This window comes from Phaethon aethereus (assembly GCF_964289735.1).
Source record: "Phaethon aethereus genome assembly, chromosome: 5".
In the NCBI taxonomy this organism is placed as follows: domain Eukaryota; kingdom Metazoa; phylum Chordata; class Aves; order Phaethontiformes; family Phaethontidae; genus Phaethon; species Phaethon aethereus.
Genome location: NC_138579.1, coordinates 12914586 through 12938590, shown reverse-complemented (window position 1 = coordinate 12938590; position 24005 = coordinate 12914586). Strand labels below are relative to the sequence as shown.

Below are 24005 nucleotides of genomic sequence, written 5' to 3'. Positions count from 1 at the left end.
AGAAAGCTCAGGAGAGACTTTTTACAAGGGCATATAGTGACAGGACAAGAAGTAATGGCTTTAAACTGAAAGAGGGTAGATTTAGATTAGACATAAGGAAGAAATTCTTCACTGTGAGGGTGGTGAGGCACTGGAACAGGTTGCCCAGAGAAGTTATGGATGCCCCATGCCTGGAAGCATTCAACACCAGGTTGCATGGGACTTTGAGCAACCTGGTCTAGTGGAAGGTGTCTCTGCCCAAGGCAGGAGGTTGGAACTAGATAATCTTTAAGGTCCCGTCCAGCCCAAACCATTCTCTGATTCTATGATTTGCCTGATACAGCTGAATGTACACTGCAGGTCAAACGGCACATTAAAAGCTTTGGGAAAGTGCAAGATGCTGACATTACCTACTATACATTTTAAACTCCATTCCATACAGAACATGATGACGCAGGAAATACCCCCATCTCCACTAAAGGGACAGACCAAACTCAGCACGATTACCTGTTGCAGACAAACAAAAGCTCTGTGGCAGGAGCAACTTGCAAACATGGCTCTGCAAGCCCTGAAGTAGCAACATTCAGGTTTCATTACACCACAACACTAGAATTGCTCAGCCATTTAAGTACAAATATAGTGCACAAATCAGAACCCAGATATTCATCTACTGCACTTTATCTAAGGCCATCACTGTTGGAAAGCACTGCAGGCTGACGGAAGTTTGAAGCGTGCTCAACTGATGAGGAGTGATGTGAGCCTGCGGAGGACAACGCAGCTCAGGAGCTGTGCAAACGTTAGAGCAGAAAGTGGTGAAATGAGAACAGGCCTGGACAAAGAAAGAAAAAAAGAAACAACAAAGAGGAATCCAAATCTGTAAGGCCTATTTAGCAATTCCCCAGTTCTATCTATATTAATGCTATTTATTTTCAACTGAAAGGACTGCTTAAAAAAAGTCCAATTTAAACTTTCTGGAAGAAGAGAATTGTCTTCTGTGGAAGAGAAAGTGGAATGAATAAAAGGAAAGTTGACTCATATTTTCACAGTAAGTGGCTATCAAGTTATGGCACCAGTAAACACACTGCTGCTTTAGTTTTAAGGGAGGCAGTGGGATAGCTTCTTTTGCCAGCAGGAAAATTCAGGTAGCCATACTGCAAAATAGGTAATTCCCCAAGAATTTTATCTCTGAAAAGAAACCTGAAAGGTGCAGAAGATGCCTCACAGCAGTAACAGAACTTTGGCCTGACTAGACCTCACTCCTCAATCCATTTTAATCATTAGGATTTTTAAGTTTGTTTTTTTTTAAGAAAACAAACAGACAGAAATTTAAAGCCCAAACCTCATTGACATCTGAACTGAACCAGGGAAGCATAAACTGGATTATGCCTTGATAAACTCAGTGCTATTATAAGCAAGAATATTGTTGCAATACTGCAAAAAATCCTACACCCTTTGCTCCTTAAAACACCTCAGCATTTCCTCGAGTTAGCTTTCTTTTACTTTCTTCATCAGGTGGCAGTATTTCAAAGTTTACATTTGTCATATAATGCTTTGGCTGCTTCTGAGATGCTGCGGTGTAGTTTTTTTTTTTTACTTTTGTATTAATTTGTCTTCCTCTGGCATACCTCAAATTCAGTTACAATAACCACACTGACCCCTTTGTGAGATCAAACAGAAACTTCTTATATTGCAATTGTGCTAACCATGCAAAATGTCAGGTGTTAAATACAATGGCTCCTGTACTACATACCAATTTACCACATCTACTAATGTAAGAAAAAACGCTCAGTTGGTGTTCAGAGGTATTCCAAAGGACGCGGATTTGCACACTGCTGCAAATGCCTTCTTTAGAGAACAAAAGCATTGCTTCTATCTTCAAAGTTTAAAAGTCTACTGGCCAACAAGTGTTCATGTTACGCACAGACTGTAAAAGACCAGGATTTAATTTTGATGCTCACTCCTCATTTCCAAGGCTATTCCAACTTACACTGTTTAAAAAAAAAAGTAAGCTAAGGATAATGAAAGGGAAAAAAGACACAAGCAGAGGTATAAAATAGCTTCTGAAGAAGATTTAATGACCTAAAATATTCCAAGCCTGGAGGAGATAACAGCTATAACAGGCATACAGAACCACAAATGTTGTGGAGAAGATGAACAGAGAACAATTATTTGCTGTTTCTCAGAGCACAAAAATTGAAAGGCATCAAATAAAATAAAAAGGTAAAAGATTAAGGAAGTATTATTGTCACACAACAGTTTTGGAACTCGGCTGCAGGCTGCTGTGGACACCTAAGTATTCAGAAAGTATTTAAGTACATGCTTAATACCCAAGCAACACATGTAGCAGAATTCTCTGAGACTACTGACCACTGAGTTACAGGTGTGGTTAGGGAGTCCCTGAACCCTGAGCCACTGGCAACTGGGAGGGTTCAGCTCTGCTCTGACCTTGGACTTCTACACCTCTCTACCTGGCCAAAGGGATGGGGTGTAGGCTAACTAATCCACACACCTTTGACCCAGAACAACTGTCCTTGATACCTGTGTCAAATTAACAAAATTAAAACTTACCCAACTTGCATCTCATTATGCTAAGTTGGAACGAAGAATCAGGGGTTCCGAATACCCAACAATCACAGGGTGGTTTGGTAGAGAGATTTAGGTGATTCTGTTTTACCAAGTCTGAAAACACTGATAAGGAAAAATTCCAGATGCAGGGGTTCCCCCACCACTGCAGCCCCCCTCCCAGGCAAGCCCCTATGGGTCTAAGCTGTCATCAGCTCATTTGATTACTGTCACTGTGACTTGTCATGCTCAAGATTCATGGCAACAGGGACACTGCAATGAAGATCAAGTATGTTTCCTCAAGGACCTCAGAAAGCCTAATGAATCCTACTGCCTACACTTCAACCAATTTAAGACATATTTATGTCAAAAAAATGTATAAGAACTGGGGCTAAAGCATAAGTGAGAGCCAGCTGCGGTAACTACATGCCACAACACCCTATCAGATTTGTATTACTTCCGTCATCCATTTCCTTCCAGTACTTTTTGCCTCAAAGCTCTGTTTCACTTGTATTGCAATAAAATAAAAATGGAACCAATATAGCTAACATTTTTAGACTTCAGCAAGAGCTGATATTTTGCTGCTTTAATTGTTTTACAGAAATATTTTGCTGCATTTTCATCTTCAAAAGCCACTTGATATTGACATTTAGGGTTGCAATGTGCAAAGCCAGACTAGGTCAAGTTCCACCTTTCTTCACGCCCCAATGAAATCTACAGGGTGGGAATCTGAGCCAAATCAGCCTGTACAAACATGACAGAATGTCCCACCACTGTACTCTGCCCTTTGAGTGACATGATCAACACCAGTATCAAGTTACAAATTTTCTTTTATGTAAACAATAAGCATGGTGTAAAAAAGTGCAGAAATCATTTCAATGCAAGACTGGATTTCCAGAAAACAATTAAGATAGTTAACAAAAAGATTTTCTACTGGAGAGTTCATAAATTCTTTAATGTTCATCTTCTTGGAAACCATGCTGGCATTACTTTCAAAGCAGATAAAAAAGTCACCTAACACACTATTCATGCTTGTGGCATGTTAAACTTTCAGGTAAAACTTATTCTCAAGGACTGGACTTTCAGGGATACGGTGAAACTCAAATGCAAAAAGTTCTCAGCTGCAAAGAACACCACCAACATACAGGTGATAATCCTTGTGCAATCAGTTCATAATGACAGCTAGCTAAGAAAAAGGCAAACACTGTAATTCACAGGCAGATACACACCACTCGGGAGGGGTAAACATTACTGCCTTGTAGAAATAGAAACTCAGTGGAGACTCCACACACAGCCGCACCCCAGAGAAATAAACTTTATCTGGAGCAGGTGTGAAGGAGGACTATTAGGTGATCAAGGAACTAAAAAGCCTCTCATACTACCGTGGGAATGGAAAAAGCTTTGCTTGTTCAAAAAAAAAAAAAAGCAGCCAAAAAGTGGATGTGATTGCTACCTACAAATAAAATTGGAAGGAAGGACATTAGTAATAAGGATGATAAAAAATAAAAGATCTGCTTAGGCTAATGGACAATAAAATTACATGGATAAAATTGTGTAAAATTACCATGAATTAACCTTTGGCAGGAACTTGGAATGGCTTTAGACACTTGAGCAGAGATTTCAGACAAGCATTTCAACTGGGAGAAGAGACAAAATGTCATTTCAGATGTAAACAATTTATCCGTAATGTCTTATTACCAGATTCATAATTTAATATTACAGTCATTTCCCTCAGCTAAAGCTTGTATATGCCACTTTTAGTCCACTATTTCTGTCTCGTGCTATTGATACCTTGGACACTAGTCATTGAGAAAACAGCGCAGGAATTGTTTTATCCTCCCAATACTCTTGGATATAAAAAGTCTTTGACATATAACTCATTAGTTAACAGTTTTAGTATGGCATCTTTGAGAAAAAATGGTCTGGACTGCTCTATCAGTTTTTTTATGCCTATTTAACATTTGAGCACCCAGCGTGTCTTACGGTAGGGTTCATATGCCACAGTGCGCATTTCCAAAGCAAAATCCTTTTTTTTTGAACGCAGCATGCGGAGCTTCATGTCGTGCAAATAAGAAATCACTTACAAGTGCCAGAAAGGTTCTGCAAAAGAAAAATAACGGCCCGGAATAACACCTAGGCTCTTCCTCAGCTATCGGGGGGATTGCAGTGACAAATGGCTGGTCTCACAGCAGCACTACAATGAACCCTCTCCCCAGCTCCTTGCAACCTGCCCATCACCATAGTAACTCGGTGCTGCCGTACAAACAGACAGGGAGCTGGGGAGCACTAAGATAGCAAGCAGCTCTTTTGAAACATTTTCAAAACAAAGCAGCTTCTTTCTTCATCCATTTCCACAGCAGAAAATAGCTTGCTTTGATTTTTTTTGTGAAGAGCATACTGTGGAAAAGAAAAGCTAATTAAATATTTCTTCTGCATCGCATTCTGAATGCTTTGACTTTTTGAATAGCTGGATGAAAAGTGTCATATGTTGTGTGCAATACTTACTAATTCTGTTAATCTACAATGTAGGAAGGCACAGTCCCTGCTGGGTATCTAATACCAATCACCAAAGCTTCTGAATAGGTGAGACGGCCTTAATTGCAGTGTGTAGGCTCACTGTGCCCCAGGTTAATTTCTAGAAGTACATAAAAACGTTAAGCTCCATACCCTAGAGCTGCGATTACAAGGTGGAGAAGGCACAAACGGCTCTGCGTTGCATTGCCAAGCACGGCTGTCCGCAGGAAGCTGAGGTTTTGCAAATTCACTTTAAGTCTCTCAGCACCCTTTAGCCAGTATATCTCTAATTAGGAATCACATAATTTATCAGAAGCCCATGGTACACAGAGGATCTGTCTTGTTCTCTCAACCACTATTTATTTTCTTCTGGAAACAGATTTTTACATCTGTTGATTCCAGCTAAGACTCTGACTAAGCATCCTGAGTTGAGGTGACATGTCCTATTACTAAACACTACACAGATCAAGTCTGTGCACAACAGCATTTATATGAAAAGGTATTTCTAATCCATCCAGAGCAGTAATACTTAGGTGGGGCACATTAAGAGTTTTAGTTATTTTTGTGCTAAGCAAGACCAAGCAGTTCCACCCTTCCGCTGCAAGCACACTAAGTGTTGCTCATTCAAAAAATCCTTGCTAACAAACAAGAGAAGGAAAACAATTGTTTCAGTCCTATGCTGCCAAATTTCCAGGAGGTGTCAGCCACATTATACAATCCAAGCTCTCAAACAAGGTACATCTTGACAAGGGTTCTTCCTTCAACAACTGCTGTTCATTGAAATGCATTAATCTACAGCAGCATGCCTAAATGGTCCTTTACACAAAATGAGGAAAAGTGATCTTAAAAGACTTACAAGTACCTTACTAAGAGGTCAGATGAAGCTTGCAAAGGAGCAAGTGCAAGGATTTAGAGTTAGTCCCCATACACAGGATCCTCCTCCTATCCCTCTCACCATACTGTAACACTAGTACTCCCAGTTCCCTTGGCATGCAGCGGCAAATACCAAGCACACAGAAGGCACTTCTGAGGATAGCGTAAGTCCCTCAGGTAAGCATAGTCCCACCAAGCACAAGTTCTCAGGACATTATTTCCTTTCAAATAATGGTCCAGACTGTTTCTAGAGGGAAGGAGTAGTCAGGCACCTGCAAACTTCAAGCCACAGGTAGGTTTGGGTTTTTTCTTGATGTTTTGGTGTGTTTTTTTAAAGATTTTAAAGCTTGAGGAGTTTTCCATTCTGTGCTCATGTTCTTTAAATCTTCTCCTAAAGAATGCATATTTTTACTAGTTAACAAAAAACTTCACCCTACACAACATACTCATTCTCGTCCACAGACTTCTACATTAATTTTATTAATAGAAACCAGAATTAAGATTACAGAAAACGACTTTAGTTCTGATTTTATTTCAGACAGCTTTTTAATTATTATTCTTCGTTTTATATCTCATGGAGGCTGCCCCTCTGCACATGAGCTATCTGCCTATACAACCCGCAAAAACGAAAGACTGAAAGTAACATCGAGGCACTCGGGAAAATGTTCCACCTAGCTGGATATACACCTAGGCTAATACACCCTAGAAGATGGGGAAGAGCCACAAGTAGTTTATCCTTCTTACAGCCAGCATTTCAAATTATACGCTATTCTATCTGTTGTGCACTCAAAGAACATTTCAGACTTTTCTTCATAACTATGAAACTCCCGAAAAAATTAAACTATGTTCTTAAGACAGTGACTCCAGGAGTCAGAGCCTTAAATGTTGCTGTAAAGGATATTCAGACATTCGGTTTACCCTGCATGCAAAGTAGCTGTCTTAGTCTATGAGAAAAGGAGAACTGCTTGTTTTGGCAGGTGGCTAGAGAAGAAATCTCTAGGTTCTGAGCTAGGCTATTTTGGTCTTACCATAATAATGAAAACGTTAAGAAATATTTTTTCTCTTGCTTTCTCAAATCTCCCATGCTGTAAGAACTTTCACGCAGGTGGTTTTGGATTACCAGTGGGGTTTGTTCTCAAATTGCTGGAAAAAACTGTAAAGAACCAGGTTGAGTCCTGCTGGTTTGAAAAGGAGAAAAAAAGAAAAAGGCACTGACATGCCAGTACAGATATGTACTGGTGATTACATCAATCTGCCTTAAATTAGATACTGATTTTGCAGTTGTGTTGACAGAGACAAGCTCATACGTGGTCTCAATCCTCTCTCTGGTCAAAGACCATGTTTCTTTGGCTTACAAAAGAAACAAAAATTGACCACCGATCCTGACCAGTAACTAATGTAATGCCTTTATTTTGTTTAAGCTATCTTTCTTCAAAGCTACCGATTAATGCAAAAGTTCTTTGGTAAGACTAAAGGCCCTGGCATTCTCCAAAAAGTCCAAAGTAGCTAAACTGAGAAGAACAAAATGTAGTTTTCATCCTTTTTGAAGTCTGGCTTGTTTACCTCTTCTGCATTTAATTTAAACTACTTAATTCTAATTGGAATATGATTAATTTAATTCTGATTGATTTCTTTATGCATTCTAACAAATATTTTATAGGTATTTTAAAAATTTATTTCTAGCAGAACTATTTCTAGTTGTGTTTGGGTTGTTTTTTTTTAAACAAGAACTAGTGAATAATCTTGTAACCACTAGAATCCCATCAACTAATTTCTAACATAGTTCCTAGGTATGTATGAATGTACTATGGAAAAATTATTTACAGCTCCCCCATTCAGTGTTCTGAAGTGTTGCTTTATACAAATCCAATGCCACAAGTCCCTCTCAAGACACTAAATTTTATTTTCTTATTATGGAATTTCAACCTTTCTAAAATTACTATTTTATAATGCCTATAATAGAATCATAAAATAATTTAGGTTGGAAGAGACCTTTAAGATCATCAAGTCCAACCATTAATCATCACTGCCAAGTCCACTGCTAAACTCTATTTGACAGTTACAGCAGTGTAGTATACACAAGGGTCAAAGGATTCATTCACTAGCAAAAAGCACGAAATATTCTCTGGCAAGTGGTATTAAAGTATAAAGAACTTAAAAATCAATGACTGCTGCATAATTCAAACTGATCAAGAAGTTTCAAGCTGCTATAACTATAAACTAAAACTTCTGTAATGAAAAGATGAACAAGGCAACGTGACACTGCCAGATAACTAACACCACTGACTTTGTGAGCACTCAAAGCTCTAACAGAAGGATGAAATTAAGATACTTTCTCAGTTCATTTCTGTGAAATTTCATTTCCACTGTGGGGGGATGGGATGTACGAATTCCTTTAGTTAAGTTTTATGCTTTTCCAAAGGAAAGCATATGAAAGACGTTGATTCAGGCATTCCAAACACTATTAATACAAGTTTCCACCCAGAATCTTTTAGACACCTTAAGACTCTTGATCCAAAGCTAAGCAAGCTCATCCTAAACCCCCTTGCAAGTGTAAACTGAAGTCTCTTGAAGTTCTTATAAATCACTTGCTGTCATCCTGAGATTTCCAGGTGGTCAATTCCTTAAGTAGAGAAGAGCATCTTTTTGAAAAAGAACAGAGCAAATGCTATGGAAAACAGCCCTTCCTTAAAGTTATACTGTGTGAAGGCATTCCCAACACTGATTCCATCTGCGGGTCACTATAAAGGGTTCTCTTGACCTGAAACCATTTTTGATAGCTAGAGCATTCATAAGTCAAGTTCTGAAAAGATACAGAAACCACTTCTAATCCCACCAAAAGACAAACTGCCAAAACACTAATCTAAAATTCTTTAGATATCAGTGGTGACAGCCACTATAGCAAGTAATTTGGCACAGCAAGACCAGAACAACAGATGAAAGTAGCCTGTGCTGAGCTTTCCCATCTATACTGTATGCAGTTCAGGAATGTTGCTTCAGATTGTATCTGTCTTGGTCTCCTGGACCAAACATGCTTTGAAGCTGTTAGGAGAGTCAGAGTGACTGATTCTTATGTACTCTTCGGGGTCAGAAGCACATTTGGTGCACACCTGGAATGGCAGATCTGGTTTCGTTTCCTCCAAAAGAAATCCAGCTCATGCATAGCAAAATCATTCTGCAGTAAATGGGGGCACTCTCTTCAAAACTGTGCCGCTGCTTTGAATCAAAACCCTAGTGAAGAGGTAGCGAGTTACCTACTACTGTCTTGATTCTATAGGCCTTTTATCTACTCATAAACCTCTCTGCTCAGACCTCTTTCCTGGACTTAGTTTGTACCTTTCAGCCCTCCCTTAGACTTACTAATTTTTTTCCCATTTCTGTTTTTTCCTGACAGACTCTTTGCAGTAACTTTTCTCTCTAAAACACATGTTCAAATCATACACGCCCGCTAAAAACACTCAAGTGAAACAATCAACTGATTCTCAGGCAGTATTTCCACTACCCTAAGATAATGCTTCCTTTTTTGTAACAAATGTTGCAACTCATCAAGTTCAACATCCACTAGAAAGTGAACTTTTGTCTTCTACGTCAAGATGCTACTATTTATCTGGACATTTTACTTAAAATGCTCAAATTCTTTGAGCAGCTATGCTCCCAATGACTACATGTGAACTACATGTTACCTCTTCACATCATTAGAGGGTGATACAGAAGAAGAGATGTACTTGAAACATTCATTTCTATCTGTCTTAGGTGTCTACTTTCCTCAAAAGCAGTCCTTGAAGTAGCTTAAAATTATGTGGAAGTGATGCTATTACTTCATTCGCCAGCAAGTGCACATGCACAAAGAAACCTCATTGCTTTCTGAACCCCGGTTGAGTAGGGTCCTGGCATTTTTCTAGCTCAGTTTCTGGTCTGCCTGTGATATCTCTGTCCCACAATCAAACCCTGTGTGAAAGAGTCTGACATGTCCAGGGCACACTATGCTTGGAAGGAAAGCCCCGCATGGCGCACAGTCCTGCTCTCTGTAGAGATAACATGAGATGAAGATAAGGAAGCCCAGCCCTAGCCACTGGCAGCAGCAGTTGTAACAAAGTGCTAATGGGCTGAAATGAGCTGCTGTCACTACATTTGACTTCAGTGTGGCACTACTTAAAAGAAGCTCCCTAAAAGAAATCTAAGGGGTTTTTTGCTTCTAGAAATTCTCTAGTTAATAACCTCTTTTGTTGACAGCTATATCTTTAGTTACGTGTACTTAAATGCTGAAAGGGTTGTCTTTAAGGTTCTCCAGAAGTCTCAGGTATCCTATGCCTACTGGAGGGGACATGCTTATGAATTCAACCAGTGGCAAGCCCTATCAAACTTTTGTGACTTATGAGACTTTCAATAAGCGTATTAAGAAGTAAAGCTTCACTCAGGGTCCTGGGACTGCTAAGTCCTCAACACACAAGGCGTTCCTATCATCCCAGCATGATTCAACTTGCTGTCCAAAAAAACAGATCCAGCAGCCTTTGATCTTCAAAGATGACAGGGAACAGTCTTTGAGGCAGCCAAATGCGTCTTTCTGCATTACCAGATTGCTACAGAGACAGGCAGATGGGTGGAGCAGCCTCCACGTTCCTACCATGGAAGCAGCCCAGTTCTGTGTTAAATTATAGCAGCACAGAAGAGTACATACGGCAAGTGGGAGAAGAGATCCCAAATTCAGCTGTGCAGTTGCTAGGTGGGACCACCCTGTTCATACACACACTGAAGAGACACTTGTTTTGCTACACTGAAGTCAGAACCAGCCAGTCACAGAAACGGCAGAACTGGACCCTAAATACGCTGCTTCAAAGGGACCTTTCATCAGTACCCAGCTACATCCCACATTTGGAAGTATTTTAACACATCTGTGTGAATCTTTTGTCTTTAGGACAAGTACATGTCAACTGTAGCATGAAATCAGAAGCACAAACGATGAAAATTACATTACTACAACTGAGAGTAAAAATCTCTTACCTCACCAAATGCACCTCTTCCAATCACTTTTATAATTTCAAAGTCATCTCGATGGAGTTGCATTTCCTTTACCAATTTTGTAAATGGTCTTGCTGTTTAAGAAAAAAAAAAAATTCAATTATCAAGAGAAATATTGTAAACCAAAATAATCCATAAACCAGAGGTCAAAAGTACTCATTGCATACCCAGTGCAACAGTAGTTTTTCAACAACTACTAGAACTACAGAAGGAAAAGATATTAATTACACTATTTAATTAACACTTAGAATTTTATAAAAGTTCAATCCTGTAATTGGTTCTGCCTTGCTGCCAGCGAGTAAAGAGCAAAGTAGGCTTTCAGAAAGATTACCCCCTCCCCGCCCTTTCATTAGGGTTTTGTGAATCTGTGAAGGACCATGTGAAAGGGAGGCAGCCGATTCATTATTGCTAAACCCTAGAGAAAAATCTGTCCTATCCTTCAGCCACTACAATAATTCTCCTCTTAAGCACAGTTCAGCTTTACTTTTTTATTATTTCAGCTAGTACCAGCTAAAGCTTTAACAACCCACTCTCAGGAGACAGTTGTCTCTACTCAATAGCAATGAAACCATTTTCTACAAGATCTGTAGCTAATTTAAGATTTTTACTTTGAACTATCTTTTCTGTTAAGCAACAGTCACCAGATCTCAATTAGACCAAGTATTGAAGGGCTGCAGCCTAAAAGATGTCCAACAATTAACTAACCTACACTTACTTTGTTCTGGTAATCCCACTGGATTCAAGAAATTTCTAGAAATAGCTGGTTGATAAATTCCACTGTACTCGCAGATCCCATCAATTTTCTCCCTCTCCAGTTCCCATTCAGAATATATTATTTACTTCAGGCACATCACAGGATGAGGATTACTGTAACACTTGTCACAATTATGAATATCAAATCAATAAGGAAAAACAGTGGTGCAAGCTAAACTGCACAAGAGCAAGTATGGTGTCTACAAAGCAGCAGCTTACACTTCTAATTAAGCACAAAAAAGGCTGTTGTTCTTCACCTCATCATAAACATTATTAGACTAAAAAGATTGAAGTTTTTAAACACATGTATTTTTCCCATTTGCAGCTGAATAGAACATCACAGAACTACTACTTGTAATTCAGCCCAGACTCCCGCTTTACCTCATCTCACGCTATGATTAAGCTAATGAGTATAAGCCAAACAGAATTCCTACAAGAGGGGTCACTGCCTTGACGATGTATTTCAGATGCTAACACAAACAAACCAAACCTCACAAACACACAGAAGATGCAGAAGTCTGAACTGGAGATGACAGACTTCAGTATGAAGTCTAATCAAGAAAGCCTGAAAACCTCTCAGCAAAAATTCATATAGCTATTTAAAAATAAATAAATAAAATTAAGAAATAGCTGTACTGAAGAATAGCCATCCTGCTTGTTTGTACTTAGGAGAGGTGTTATTGAAAAGGTTTCCTCCACAAGTAATACCCCTTTCACTGGATGTTTCTTGCCTAGCCAATGTACGAAATTTAAGAACAAGACTCTACTAAATTTTTTGCTAGACTCACCGTTTCAGCTGGGTGGAAATGCCTACCACAGTCTCCCCCACCACTATCATCCCAAAACCTCAAATCGTTTCTAACAAACTTAGCCAACAACACCAACTCAAACCAGTTAGAGACCTATACCAGTCCAATCTATACAAGTAAATACCACTGTCAATGGCTCTGATATATATCAGTTATTTTGCAAGGTTCTCTTACCTCCTTCCTTTCCCACCAAATCAGGGCAAACTGAGGAAACACAACTACAGATAAGAAATGTGAAAGTTCCTTTATCAAGTTATGGATCGCTACTACAGAATGCAGGTCATTAGACTAATTTTGCGGAACACCAGATTCTGTTATTAAAATTCAAGGGGAGAAATGAAATCCAGTAATTTTACTTATGGGGGATACTAATACAAGAATATTTTCTTTTTAAGAAATAACCAATTTTAGCAATAATTCTAGTCAGTAAACATAATACCAAAATAATTGGTTTAAGTATTTATAAAAACCACCGCTGCTGTAAATTGATCACAAGCAACTTTCAAAGCAGGAAGACACAAACCTACACAAGTTTAAGATGTCTTCTACACTTAAAAAGAACCTTTATTTCTTACATTTTTCTTGTTTTGTCAACTGGTGACAAAATATTTTATTACTTTGTCTACAGTTTTCCTTGCTTTGAGGCATATCAAACTTCACCTTGCTAAAATTGGGATTTGGTTTAGAAATTCATTAAGTTGTATTAAAGCAAGTGAATTCAATTAGTTTTATCTTTTAAAAGATAATAGATATTATGTATCAAGCAGAGCACGTAATTAAATTTGAGCAAACAGAAGAAATAATGTCTGCAGAGAAGGGCATTAATGCTATCTTTCTAGGAATTGTAATCCTTCAAGAAGGAAGGATTAGCAGACCTCATTCTCTTTACCACAATTTCAATTCAAAAACTGCAAGAGTCCTAGGTTGGTCCTGCTTTTTCTGTATCAGTTGGTCAGCTGAATATTAAAACGAGTTAGTTTAATACATGTAAATGAAAAAAAGTATTCCCTTCTTAAAGGAAGTTACTATTTTCACAAGCTATTTGTGCACTTAACTAATGTTGGCTTTTAGTATTCAGCAGATGTTGGTGTTCAGAAACACTGCAACTTGAGTGGTCTCTCTCTTGGAAAGCTAAGCACCAAACATGAATATTTGAATGTACAGAAAAAAAATTTAATTGGGTAGGACTTTCCCTGAAACAGAAAAATTCAAGTCTTTGTCAAGGCATCTAAGATTCCTTAAAAGTAAATAAAATTTGAAAATAAAACCTAATATTCACAGAATCTCATAATCACACAGACTACAACAGAGGTTACACAGACAATCAGAGCTCAGAGGAGGCAACACACCAGTAATTCATTTAAACTGATATTTACTTCATTTGCATTTTGGAGTAGAACCCGGTTTACATCAGGATGTATCCTACTGCTTTTAAGTACTGGATTGCACAGTTTTTACCTCTTAGGAAGTTAAATCAAAAAAATATTTCCAATTTGCTTTCCTGCTCCCCCCCAGGAAGTTGCTGTTCCTCAACCCTCTAATATCCAGACCAGTTGCATGCACAGAACTGGCAAAACTGAGCAGCAACTTGCACCAAAAAGTATCAGAGAGCTGTGCTCTTCAGAACGATGCCAAGTGATACATCCACCACTACGTAACTGGTAAAAACCTACAGCTGCTCCTTGTACATATCACTATTTTATAAATAGGGAACTCAAAGCAAACTTCTCTCCATATACTGGAATGAATAATTACACTTTACTGATTAGTTTTGATCCTAATATTAAAAGCAGGACTTATGATTTGGAGTTGATTTAATACTCAATGAAAGTATTTCATCCTGGCAAACAGAAGCATTAGCTGTACTGGGGGTTTTGTTGGCAGTGATTACTGAATTTTGTTATATATACTGTTGTCAGAGCAACATCAGCTGAGAGTAATTGCAAGAGTTTGTTTATTCATGACTGTGAAGCTGTAATCAGAATTTGGGACAGGTGTTCTACATGCAATATATTTGTATGCATTACTGTCTTTTCCCTCAAGCTGATTTTGCATTATTGTACTTACATGGTTTGGAAGAAAGGTGTTCTCCGTAAGGCCACATAAGAAAAAAAAAACAAACACAACTAATTTTAAGGAGCCAAGAAATGTATGCTCTCAAGAACAGAATACAAAGTAGCAACAGTCGATGTTTTGATCAATATTCATAACTGGAAATGAAATGCCAGCATTTATGGCTTCATTGAAAACCAGGGTATGTATGAAAGACATAATTCTCCACCCACAAACAAATTATATTCCGATCATATTCTCTTCCCTTCATAGATGAGACCAGGATATTTTGTTTCCACAAAAAGAAAACATCATTTTGAATAATTTGAAAACATAATTTGAAGCACAGTCATAGGTAAATAGGTTTGTGAGCTGGTGCTTCTACACTGCAGTCAATTTGTATTATGCCACCTGATAAAAGATATTTGAAGACTGTTTCAGGATGACTGAAAGTTGCAGGAAAAGCCAGCGGAGATGATATAATACGGCAGACTGGGCAATCTGCACTGCTACCCCAGGAATGGGTGCACGCCGGCCTCTGTCAAGGTCAGAAGCATGTGTCAAATTTCTTCTCATATCTGAGAGCAGGTCAGGGAGGATGGCAGCATGTCAACACCACACTCAAAATAAAATAAAAATAAAAAAATAAATAATAATTTAAAAAAAAAAAAGAAGAGAGAGACAACTCTTCCCAAACTAGATTAAAAATGAGATGTGTTGAGGTATATTTTGGATTTGTACTTTTTATTCAGATTCTGAACCATTCAATTTATGACAATAATTTACTGTCTGGAATCACAAAAGCTAGCACCTTTATGTTACAGTGGGCAAAAGACTACCTGCTGGGTTTACAGTAAATACTGCTTCAGTGGTGGAGTTGCCCAATGGCTCTCACTTGAGGACTCCTGCATAATTTGTTAGGCGGTGAAAGTTTCCAGAAATTCAGAGTCACAAAAACCACTGAGTCGAAGCTGCCAAATGTTCAAGAACATCTGACGTTTTCTATCATTGACAGCTACAAGTTTTAAATAAATGTGACAACTGCAAGAAAATAATACAGAGATTCACAGGCCCCTTGCAACAATTCAGGCTGAAAGGGACATCAGGAGGTCTATAGTCCAACCTCCTGCTCAAATCACAGTCAATACTGATTTCTGACCAGGTTACTTGGGGTTTTGCCTGCTCAGGTCCCAAAAACTTCCAAGGATGGGGACTTCACAGATTCATACACTGGATTGCCCTGCACCAGACAGCTTCATAGTTCAGAACTGATCTTGTAAGCGATTTGGGTTTTAAGTCATTATATAACAAGATGATAACATTCAGGTAGGCCTACCCAGAAGGTATGTCCAAACCACCTGGTCATACAGAAATTCATCTGCCACCACACTCCCTTTATCTACTCATTCCCTTTACAAAACACTGTGGTAGGAAACTATGCGAATTGCAAAATATTAATGTCAGAGAAACAACAAAATGATGCAGATAATTGTCCATGGAGCCATACTCCCACCAGGCAGATCCAATATTTTATTTCAGATGTTTTCTTTGGAGGAAGAACATGAAAGAGCAGCGAGTTTTACCATTTCTCTCAACCATCCCTCTTAACTTACATTCTAGAAATCAAGTAACTTGTTTGCCCTTTGTGCACCCTTTTCAAAGAAACAGCATTCCTGTGATATTGCTACTAAAACAGTAGGCTGACAGGTTTAACAAGTTAGTGCTTGTATACATGTCTTGGGAGATACCCACACCCAGGTAGCCCCAACCTGCTTACTAGGGTGATAAATACCTGTTACAACCCACACTTGAGCTTTAAAGTAGTACAATCCTCTTGCTACCTGATTGTGAAATTTTCCCTGTATTTTAGAAATGTTAATTTTTGTTAATTCTTCCATCTTTTGTTGACTCCAGTCTTAATATTTCCAGTTACAGATCCTTGCCTCCCTTTTCCTGTGCTGGCCTGTTTCCTCTTACTGTCCACGCCTGTGAATGCTGTTTTTCAGTCTGGTTTCCTAAGGAAACAAGGTAAGTGAGATCACACTCCGGCAGCCTGAGTCCATTCCTCCCACCCCGTATACTCCTGTTGCAGGAGCACAGCAATCACCTGCTTAGCTGGGCAACCAGTACACACTAAGGTGCAAAGCAGACATACCTTGCCGTGCCTAGTCACGGGGGGGACGGCAGAGCAACACTGACACAGAAGAGGGAAGAAAGGAAGCGTACAGCAGAAAAGGGAGGGTAGTACGGTGGGAAGGGCAGGAAGTTATTCCACTGAGCCTAGTAAAGGAGGTAGATCCCGATTCTACAGGACACCAAAATTCAGCAAAGTTCAGGTGGCAGGTTTTGTGTTCTCCAACATATTTTCTGCTGAGCCTTTCACTTCTGCCATGCCCTCCCTCCTGTTTTTATAATGCATATTATATACACATACATACACACACTTCACTTGCTCTGTCTGCCTCTTACTCAACGATCTCATGCCTCATCATTCATCAACATCCATTAGACAAATACACTCAGTGGTGCACGACTTCAGTTATCATTACAATGAACACAAGCTCCACCAGGTTAAAAACCTGAGAAGCGCAACCTGGTTCCCAACTAGAAAGTGTTTACAGCTCTTCCAGAACAGCCTCCTGATATGCGACACTGCTTCACATGCCGTCAGAGTCCCCTCTACCCCCCGAGCAAGGACATCCAGCTTTATAGGGCACGGGTAGTCAGTACTTCCTAATTGTAAGATGTCCTCTTCTAACAGTATTTATGTGAACTACAATCCCAGTAGAAACAGACACATACACTAATACAACACCAAGAATGTCTCAATCTTCTTGAGGCTGACTGCTAGTATTTTTCAAGAGAATTAGTAAGTGGTAACTATATTATGAAATTAAAGATTGTGTGGTGACACTTAATCTGATATACAAATGCTTAAAAAAAATTCTCTGAAGAAGTGGCACAAAACTTATATCCATTTGCAGTTATGATTATGGATTTTGCTTCATTTTATTAATGCCTTCTGACATATGTAAAAGAGAGTGCCTGACCACTTTTAATCAGGTATCTTGCTGGCACTTAACAGAACTATGAGTTTGGACAAGATTTGGATTATATAATTACATGTGAAGTCCTCAAAGGTTTAAAAGGATAAAACCATCATTACTATTAGGCATAAACCAAGACAGCTGCTCAGAGCTTCTGCATTTTGCTCCACAACTGGCTTTATCAGTTACAGAAGAACTGATCCTGGCATTTAGAATTTGTATACCAGTTCATGATAACTGCATGAAAAACGTATGACCGTGTTAAAGGGTAACAGCACTGGGAAGTGTTTTGAACAAAAATATTGAGGAGTAGTTCTGGTGCTGATGCTATTAGCATCGCTAAATTTGCCAGCAGAAGAGCAAGGTATTTACCTTGAAACATCATTCATGTTCAATATTATTCATTAAGCATGCTTTCTGTGTGGCAAGCCCCAAAAGCAAGTACTACATGAAGGACACAAATCCACAGCAATATGCTACCATTTGCCAGCTTGTTGATGAATGTTACCACAGACACTTAATAGCCGGCTATCTGCCTGACTAGCCCATTCACTGCTTTTCATGCTTACAATAAAAGGACACCAAAGATAATACTCAAGATTTGTACAGACAAGTACTGAGGAACACACAGATGGTTTTGAGTAGTCCAAGTGACAAAATGTGTTGCCAGTTCAACTCCTGTCAAAGCCACCACGCTTCTCTTTGAGAACTAGATAGCAACAGAGTTCTACCAGGTGAGAGGAACTAAGTGTTGGCTTACATATGCAAGAACAAACACCAAATGACCATTTGCTGCACTTGTATATATAGGACAGTAGCTTACCTACGGAAAAATAACTGTCAGGTAAAATAAAAACCACATGCCAAGGTAATGGCTACAATGGATGCAAACACAAGGGAAAGGAAGTTTACATCTGAGATCTAACTGAGAAGGAAGCTCACTGCCCAATTTCTCATCTTCATGTTGTGTTACTAGCATGGAATGATCCATAATTTAGGAAAGTACAACTTGGTCTCTAGAATCAATTCAGGCAGGGTTTGTCTTTTTTGGTTTTTTTGGGGGGGGGGGTGTTTGTTTTTTGGGGGTTTTTTTGGTTGTTTTTTTTTTTAAATACTGAAGTTGACCTTGGAAAATGTTAGTACTAAGACTTAAGGAAAAACAGAAGTGACCATCCACACAAGCTTGGTGTAGCTTCATGATAAGTAACATTTTAGCATGCTTAGCATGATTTAGCTATCAGAACAGACTGACTCTTTAAAGCAGGATGACACATTCTAAACAGGAAAACCTGCACCTTTATGAGTACGAACCAGGGAATTTCAAAAAACACTCAGCAGCGTGAGGTTAAGTTCTAGCCCAAATCTCAAGGGAGAATTAAGAAAGCTCCTAGAGGAACTGCACTCCTGACTGCAGCTTGTAGTCCAGTTTTTTATACCTCTTTCCAACTTGTCACATTTGTTTGGGAGAGGGAAAGCTGCCATGCCTCTCTAACCTTTGCCTAAGGTTCCCAGCTCTTTCAGCAGACTACACACCAACCACGGATTCCCTGGTGGTCTATCAGCCTCTTCAGCCTTAGAGACTTAACTGTTTAGAAGTCCAACAGTGTCTGCAAGTTGTGACTTTCTGAAGAGACTGAAATACCAGATCTTGCTTCTACTTGAATTTCATAAGGTTTTCAAAGGTGGTACTTTCCTTCCTCTTAAGCCTTGCTAAAAAAACTCAAAGAAAAGATTACTATTCCACAATAAAGAATCTTTTGTGCTCTTGAATAACTGTTGATATCCAATGCTTCTTAAGTTTCATCTTCAGACCTTTTATTTTCCTCAAGATGATCATAGTCAGCCCAGAAGACATGTGTACATCAAGTCGTATACAGGCTTTTTGAGTTACAGATTTTTCTCTGGGACTGTCTGACATCCCAGACATTTGAGACAACTGAAAGTGGAGCTACATGACCACTTTAATCCATTCTGTGGCCAAAAGAGTTGCTCCTTGTTCCTTCCCAGCACACTCTATTGTCTGGATCATCATTAGCGTTCACATGGTATGTCAAACCAGGAAACGTTTCCAGGCGAAAGCTAACTTGTCTATCCCATCCCTTCCTACCGAACCATTCACCCAACGTAACACTCTCGCAGCTGTGACATTGGAGCCCCAGCCCAAGGCAGGCAGCTGGATAAGACTGGGGAAGGGCAAAATGGCCTTTTTTGGAATTGATGTGGATCTGCCTTGGACTGCCGTGAGCATGGAAGTGCTACCCAAGAGTCTGTTTCTAGCCAAACTACAGCACATTAGGACAGGATCTTCCAAGATACATGTCAAAACATTGTAAGAAACAGACGGCCACAAAAACCACAGAATACAATCTCTGTTTAATATAGCTTTATTTGTACCTGAATTTTTCTGTACTCCTAGCCCGGGGTCAGATTTTGCAGGTGTTGGACAAGCCAGCAGCAAATAGATTAAGCCACAGCAAATGGAGATCACATATTGAAGCACATCAGTAATGGAAAAATTGTTTCAGGTTTCTACATGAATCACTAGTTCCAAACAGTAAAATTTCAATGATTTAATTTCTTTCATTCCACAATAAAGTTGTAAATAACTTTAGCAAAGTTGCCAAAATCCACTTATTTTACCACATGATGAATAACCTGAAAAGCAGAGTTACTAATTTTTTTGTAGAATAGTCTGAGAATGACTGTTCAGAAAAACCCGTCACTTATTTTTCAGATAGGTTCAAATGAGAGATTAAGAAAAATCTCAAATTTGGCTCACCCAAATTTCAATAACAACATATGAATGAATCTAAATTTCATCAGACCCAGCATCTCTTGCACACCCTGCTAAGAAATAAAACAATTCCAATCTGATGACCACACTGTGCTGATATAAGCCTACATACACTTACATTAATTAAGCTACCACTTACATCATCAACATATGAGCAAAGTTCTAGTCTTCTGACTGCATGCTTTATTCCATCTTAAAAGCAAAAGCTAGCAAGAGAAGCAGCATAATCATTTTATCAATTATTTACAGTAAACGCACATCCTGTTTTCTCCAGATATATGCAAGATGTTCTCTCAAGCTACTAAAAACCTAATAAATGCATTATGTAACAGAACAATTCATACTTTACATTGGTGCTGTATTTACCACATGCTGCCTCCTTTATTTTAAAGGTTAGAGGTTTCTATTAATAAGCGCTTCTTGACAAAGCACCCTACACAAATGCACTTAAGAGTGACAGAAGAGAAAGCCACCTTATGAGGTATCTCTTTTCTCTGCTTATAAATGTCAAGTGAAGTAAAGATGTAGTTCAACGGCAGAACTGAAGTGGATCGCTGCGACCAGAGGGGCAGGTTCACAGATCTGTTCTCTTCCTCGCATCAGCTGCAACAAATTCAGCTGGTCTCACCTCGCTGATTCTCCTCACTAAACCAACAGAAAACTAACCTACGAAGATACATAATGCAACTATCATCCTGTAGTTTAACAAACTGAATCATCATCACTGAAGGGTCGGAAGGAGCTGCTACACCAGCGCAAGCAAGCAGGGTAAAGGAGTGCAGCTGTTTTTCAGAGGCAGCCGTCTTAAGTAGTACAGACCAAGGTGAGATGAACTGCCCATGCAACAGCCATCGCAGCGGTCTAGCTGCTGCAGAGGTGGCCTGCCTTTGTGCCGATGCCCAGGCAGCTGCAAAGTAAGCTGGGCAAGAGAGCTGGGTCACTCATTTCAATCATCACACTCAATGATAAATACCACATATGCCACACCTTTACGTCTCGCTCCTCAGCTTTTCAAGGTAGGCATATCAAGGGAGGATCAATCCAAGAAGTTTTTGTATCAGATGCAGTATCGGAGAGAACATTCTGCTTTTAAACTTACTGTTTTAAACACAACTTTTCCGTTTTCTACACTCCTCTCTACTTGAATTTAAGAGTAAGATTATCCACACATCCTCTTTGTTTAATAAGCATTGCATTCATAATCCTTTTGCCCTAAGATTTATTTCCACACATTCAAGTGGCGAATTCCTTTTCCTTTCTCACAGCCCATTCTTTTCTCACTTACAGCCCATCTAGACAGGTGTGTTGGTTTGAAAACAAAATCAAGTACCAGGATATTCAGAACAAGCTTGTAGTAGGTTGGCAATCTCAAATCTTCATCTATACCTCAGGCTCCATTCTGCTGGCTTCCAACCTTTTCCTTTACTCATACTTGGAAATAACAACCAAACATTTGGATGCTCCACTGCAACACCAGGGTGAGCACCTGCATGCTGGTACAGATGGAGTTGGAAAACCCTACCAGCACAAATGTGCCTTTCGAACTTTCCATTTCCAGAGTAGGAACCAATGAAGATGCATTAACTTCCTTCCAGAAATCTTCTGACACAGTACATGGGCTCTGAGGAGACCACAAGCAGAAGATGAGACCACAGGCAGAAGAACAAGGAATTTCTGCCAGTCTTCAAAATTCTTTAAGCTGTTGCAACGTAACTGCAAATCAGTAGAGATGGTGAAGTCAACTATTTACAGAGAAAAGCCAAATAGTTGCATTTCTACTTCCTTATACATCATTTTAGCTATTCTTCATTCCTTTCTCCTCTTTTTCCATACAGAATTTAGTATTTTCCCTCACCGATTTATCTCCAGTGTCGTCTAAGTAAACCTTGGCTACTTTGCCCATTCAGTGATTGGTTTAGCTCTTAAGTAATGTTTTCCACTTGCACTGACACACTTTAAAAAACCATTCAGTCCCAAACCACAGTCTTTTAAGAACTGTCAAACTTCATCCTTGATACTGTAGTTCAGATGCACTAGTTTCATTTTTGATGCTAACATTGTGGAGCTGAGGCTATGTAATCCTTTTGTTACATAAACTTCTCTGGAATTTTCTGACAGAAGGTAGTCTGAAAGAGATGTAATCTTCTCTTTACTTTTTCATTGCTAAAGATTCTCAATATTTATGCCACTTACATCTTCTTTTTTTTTAACCTACATGCAAAAGGTGCTCAGGAGTGCTTGTTTAGTAACACATGATTCTGTCTTTGGGTTGCCACTGTGAATCCAGCAATCTCTTGGTAGTTTCATGGCCTTTAAAGTAACATGCAAGCTTCAATCTTGTTCAATACAAGCCTGTGACAACGGTCTCCAAGACAGAGATACCACGCAGCACTACGGGGAAGGAAGAATGTGCTTATAAAGCTTGCACCTCTGTTGTTCAGATCTTCTGTAAAGGAGTTCAAGTCTTGACGACTATCCTTCTGGGAACCATCCTAATGCTTATATCCTAACAGCCACACAATTTCACTTTCGTCATTATTTCTTTAAGCTTAACTCTTGTTTCTTGTATAATTTGAACTGTAAAACCAAGTTCATAGCAGCATCATTTTAAAAAAAACATCGTATTAGCTGCATGAGCAACAAGTATCACTTTGTCACAATTTCTATTACATTGCTCAGACTGTACCAGTCTCTCTACATGTACTCTTACACAGGAAGAAAAACGTACCAAATTATTTTAAGACATTTTACAATACCCCAGTAATTTGTGCAGCTGCTAGCAAAAGTTCAGCCCCGACTGTCTGTTCAACTGTATTTTAAAGGAAGGAAAAAAGCCAGAAGTGTTTACAACTGTATTACATGAAATCAAAATTTAAGAAGTTTGCCTCTTCTGAAGAACCACTCTATAAGAAATGTATTTTCAAAGAGCTAACAGGTCATTTTGGAGTCTCATCTTTCCTACATGAACATATTTTAACACATCAGCACCCCCAAAGTCTAATAAGAATCTTTCAGTTATTACATATGAAAATTTTTTCTTCAAGTATCATCAGTTCCATCTCTCCTTCAAAGATTTTATTTAACAGACACTTTAGTACATAAGCTCAACTTAAGTTTTTCCTTGAAGTACAGGCTACCTGGTACTTCCAGAAGCTATAAAGATGTCTGGCCTGACCACTTTTTGTAGCATGTTGACCAATATTTAGGACTTTAAGTGATGCTTTTCCCAGCCCTTTCTAATTCATATAGCTGCTTATTTTTTAGTCCAATACGGCAAATTTTAATTCAAACACTATGACTCCTCAACACTATTTCTGGACAAGTGTTAAAAGATTACAAGTAGACAGTGTAGATTTCCTTTTCCACGAATTGTTGTGCACAGCTAAATTTATTTCCTTGCCAATTAATTTTTTTTAGTTGTTCTTTAAACACAAAAGTGATAACTAACAGTCTCCACCTAAGTCTCTCAGAAAATGTAGAGGCGAGGTTCTTACGTGTTATATGGGACATGGGGGGGAAGGGAGAGATGAGGGCGAGGAGATTGAAGTAAGAAGTAGGTCTTGCCCATGCTTCTCTCTTGCAGAAAGATAATCCATTATCTTC

General features: G+C 39.0%; 1 protein-coding gene across 1 annotated transcript in view; it reads right to left on the bottom strand.

Moving 5' to 3' along the window:
* CDC42BPB (CDC42 binding protein kinase beta) overlaps positions 1–24005 on the bottom strand; it is a gene marked incomplete at its 5' end in the record, with an annotated part of 92952 nt that overhangs the window by 55097 nt on the left and 13850 nt on the right. Inside the window, one exon of the mRNA XM_082000973.1 lies at positions 10930–11021. Coding sequence (XP_081857099.1) covers positions 10930–11021 — 92 coding nt within the window. The remainder of the gene's footprint in view (positions 1–10929; positions 11022–24005) is intronic.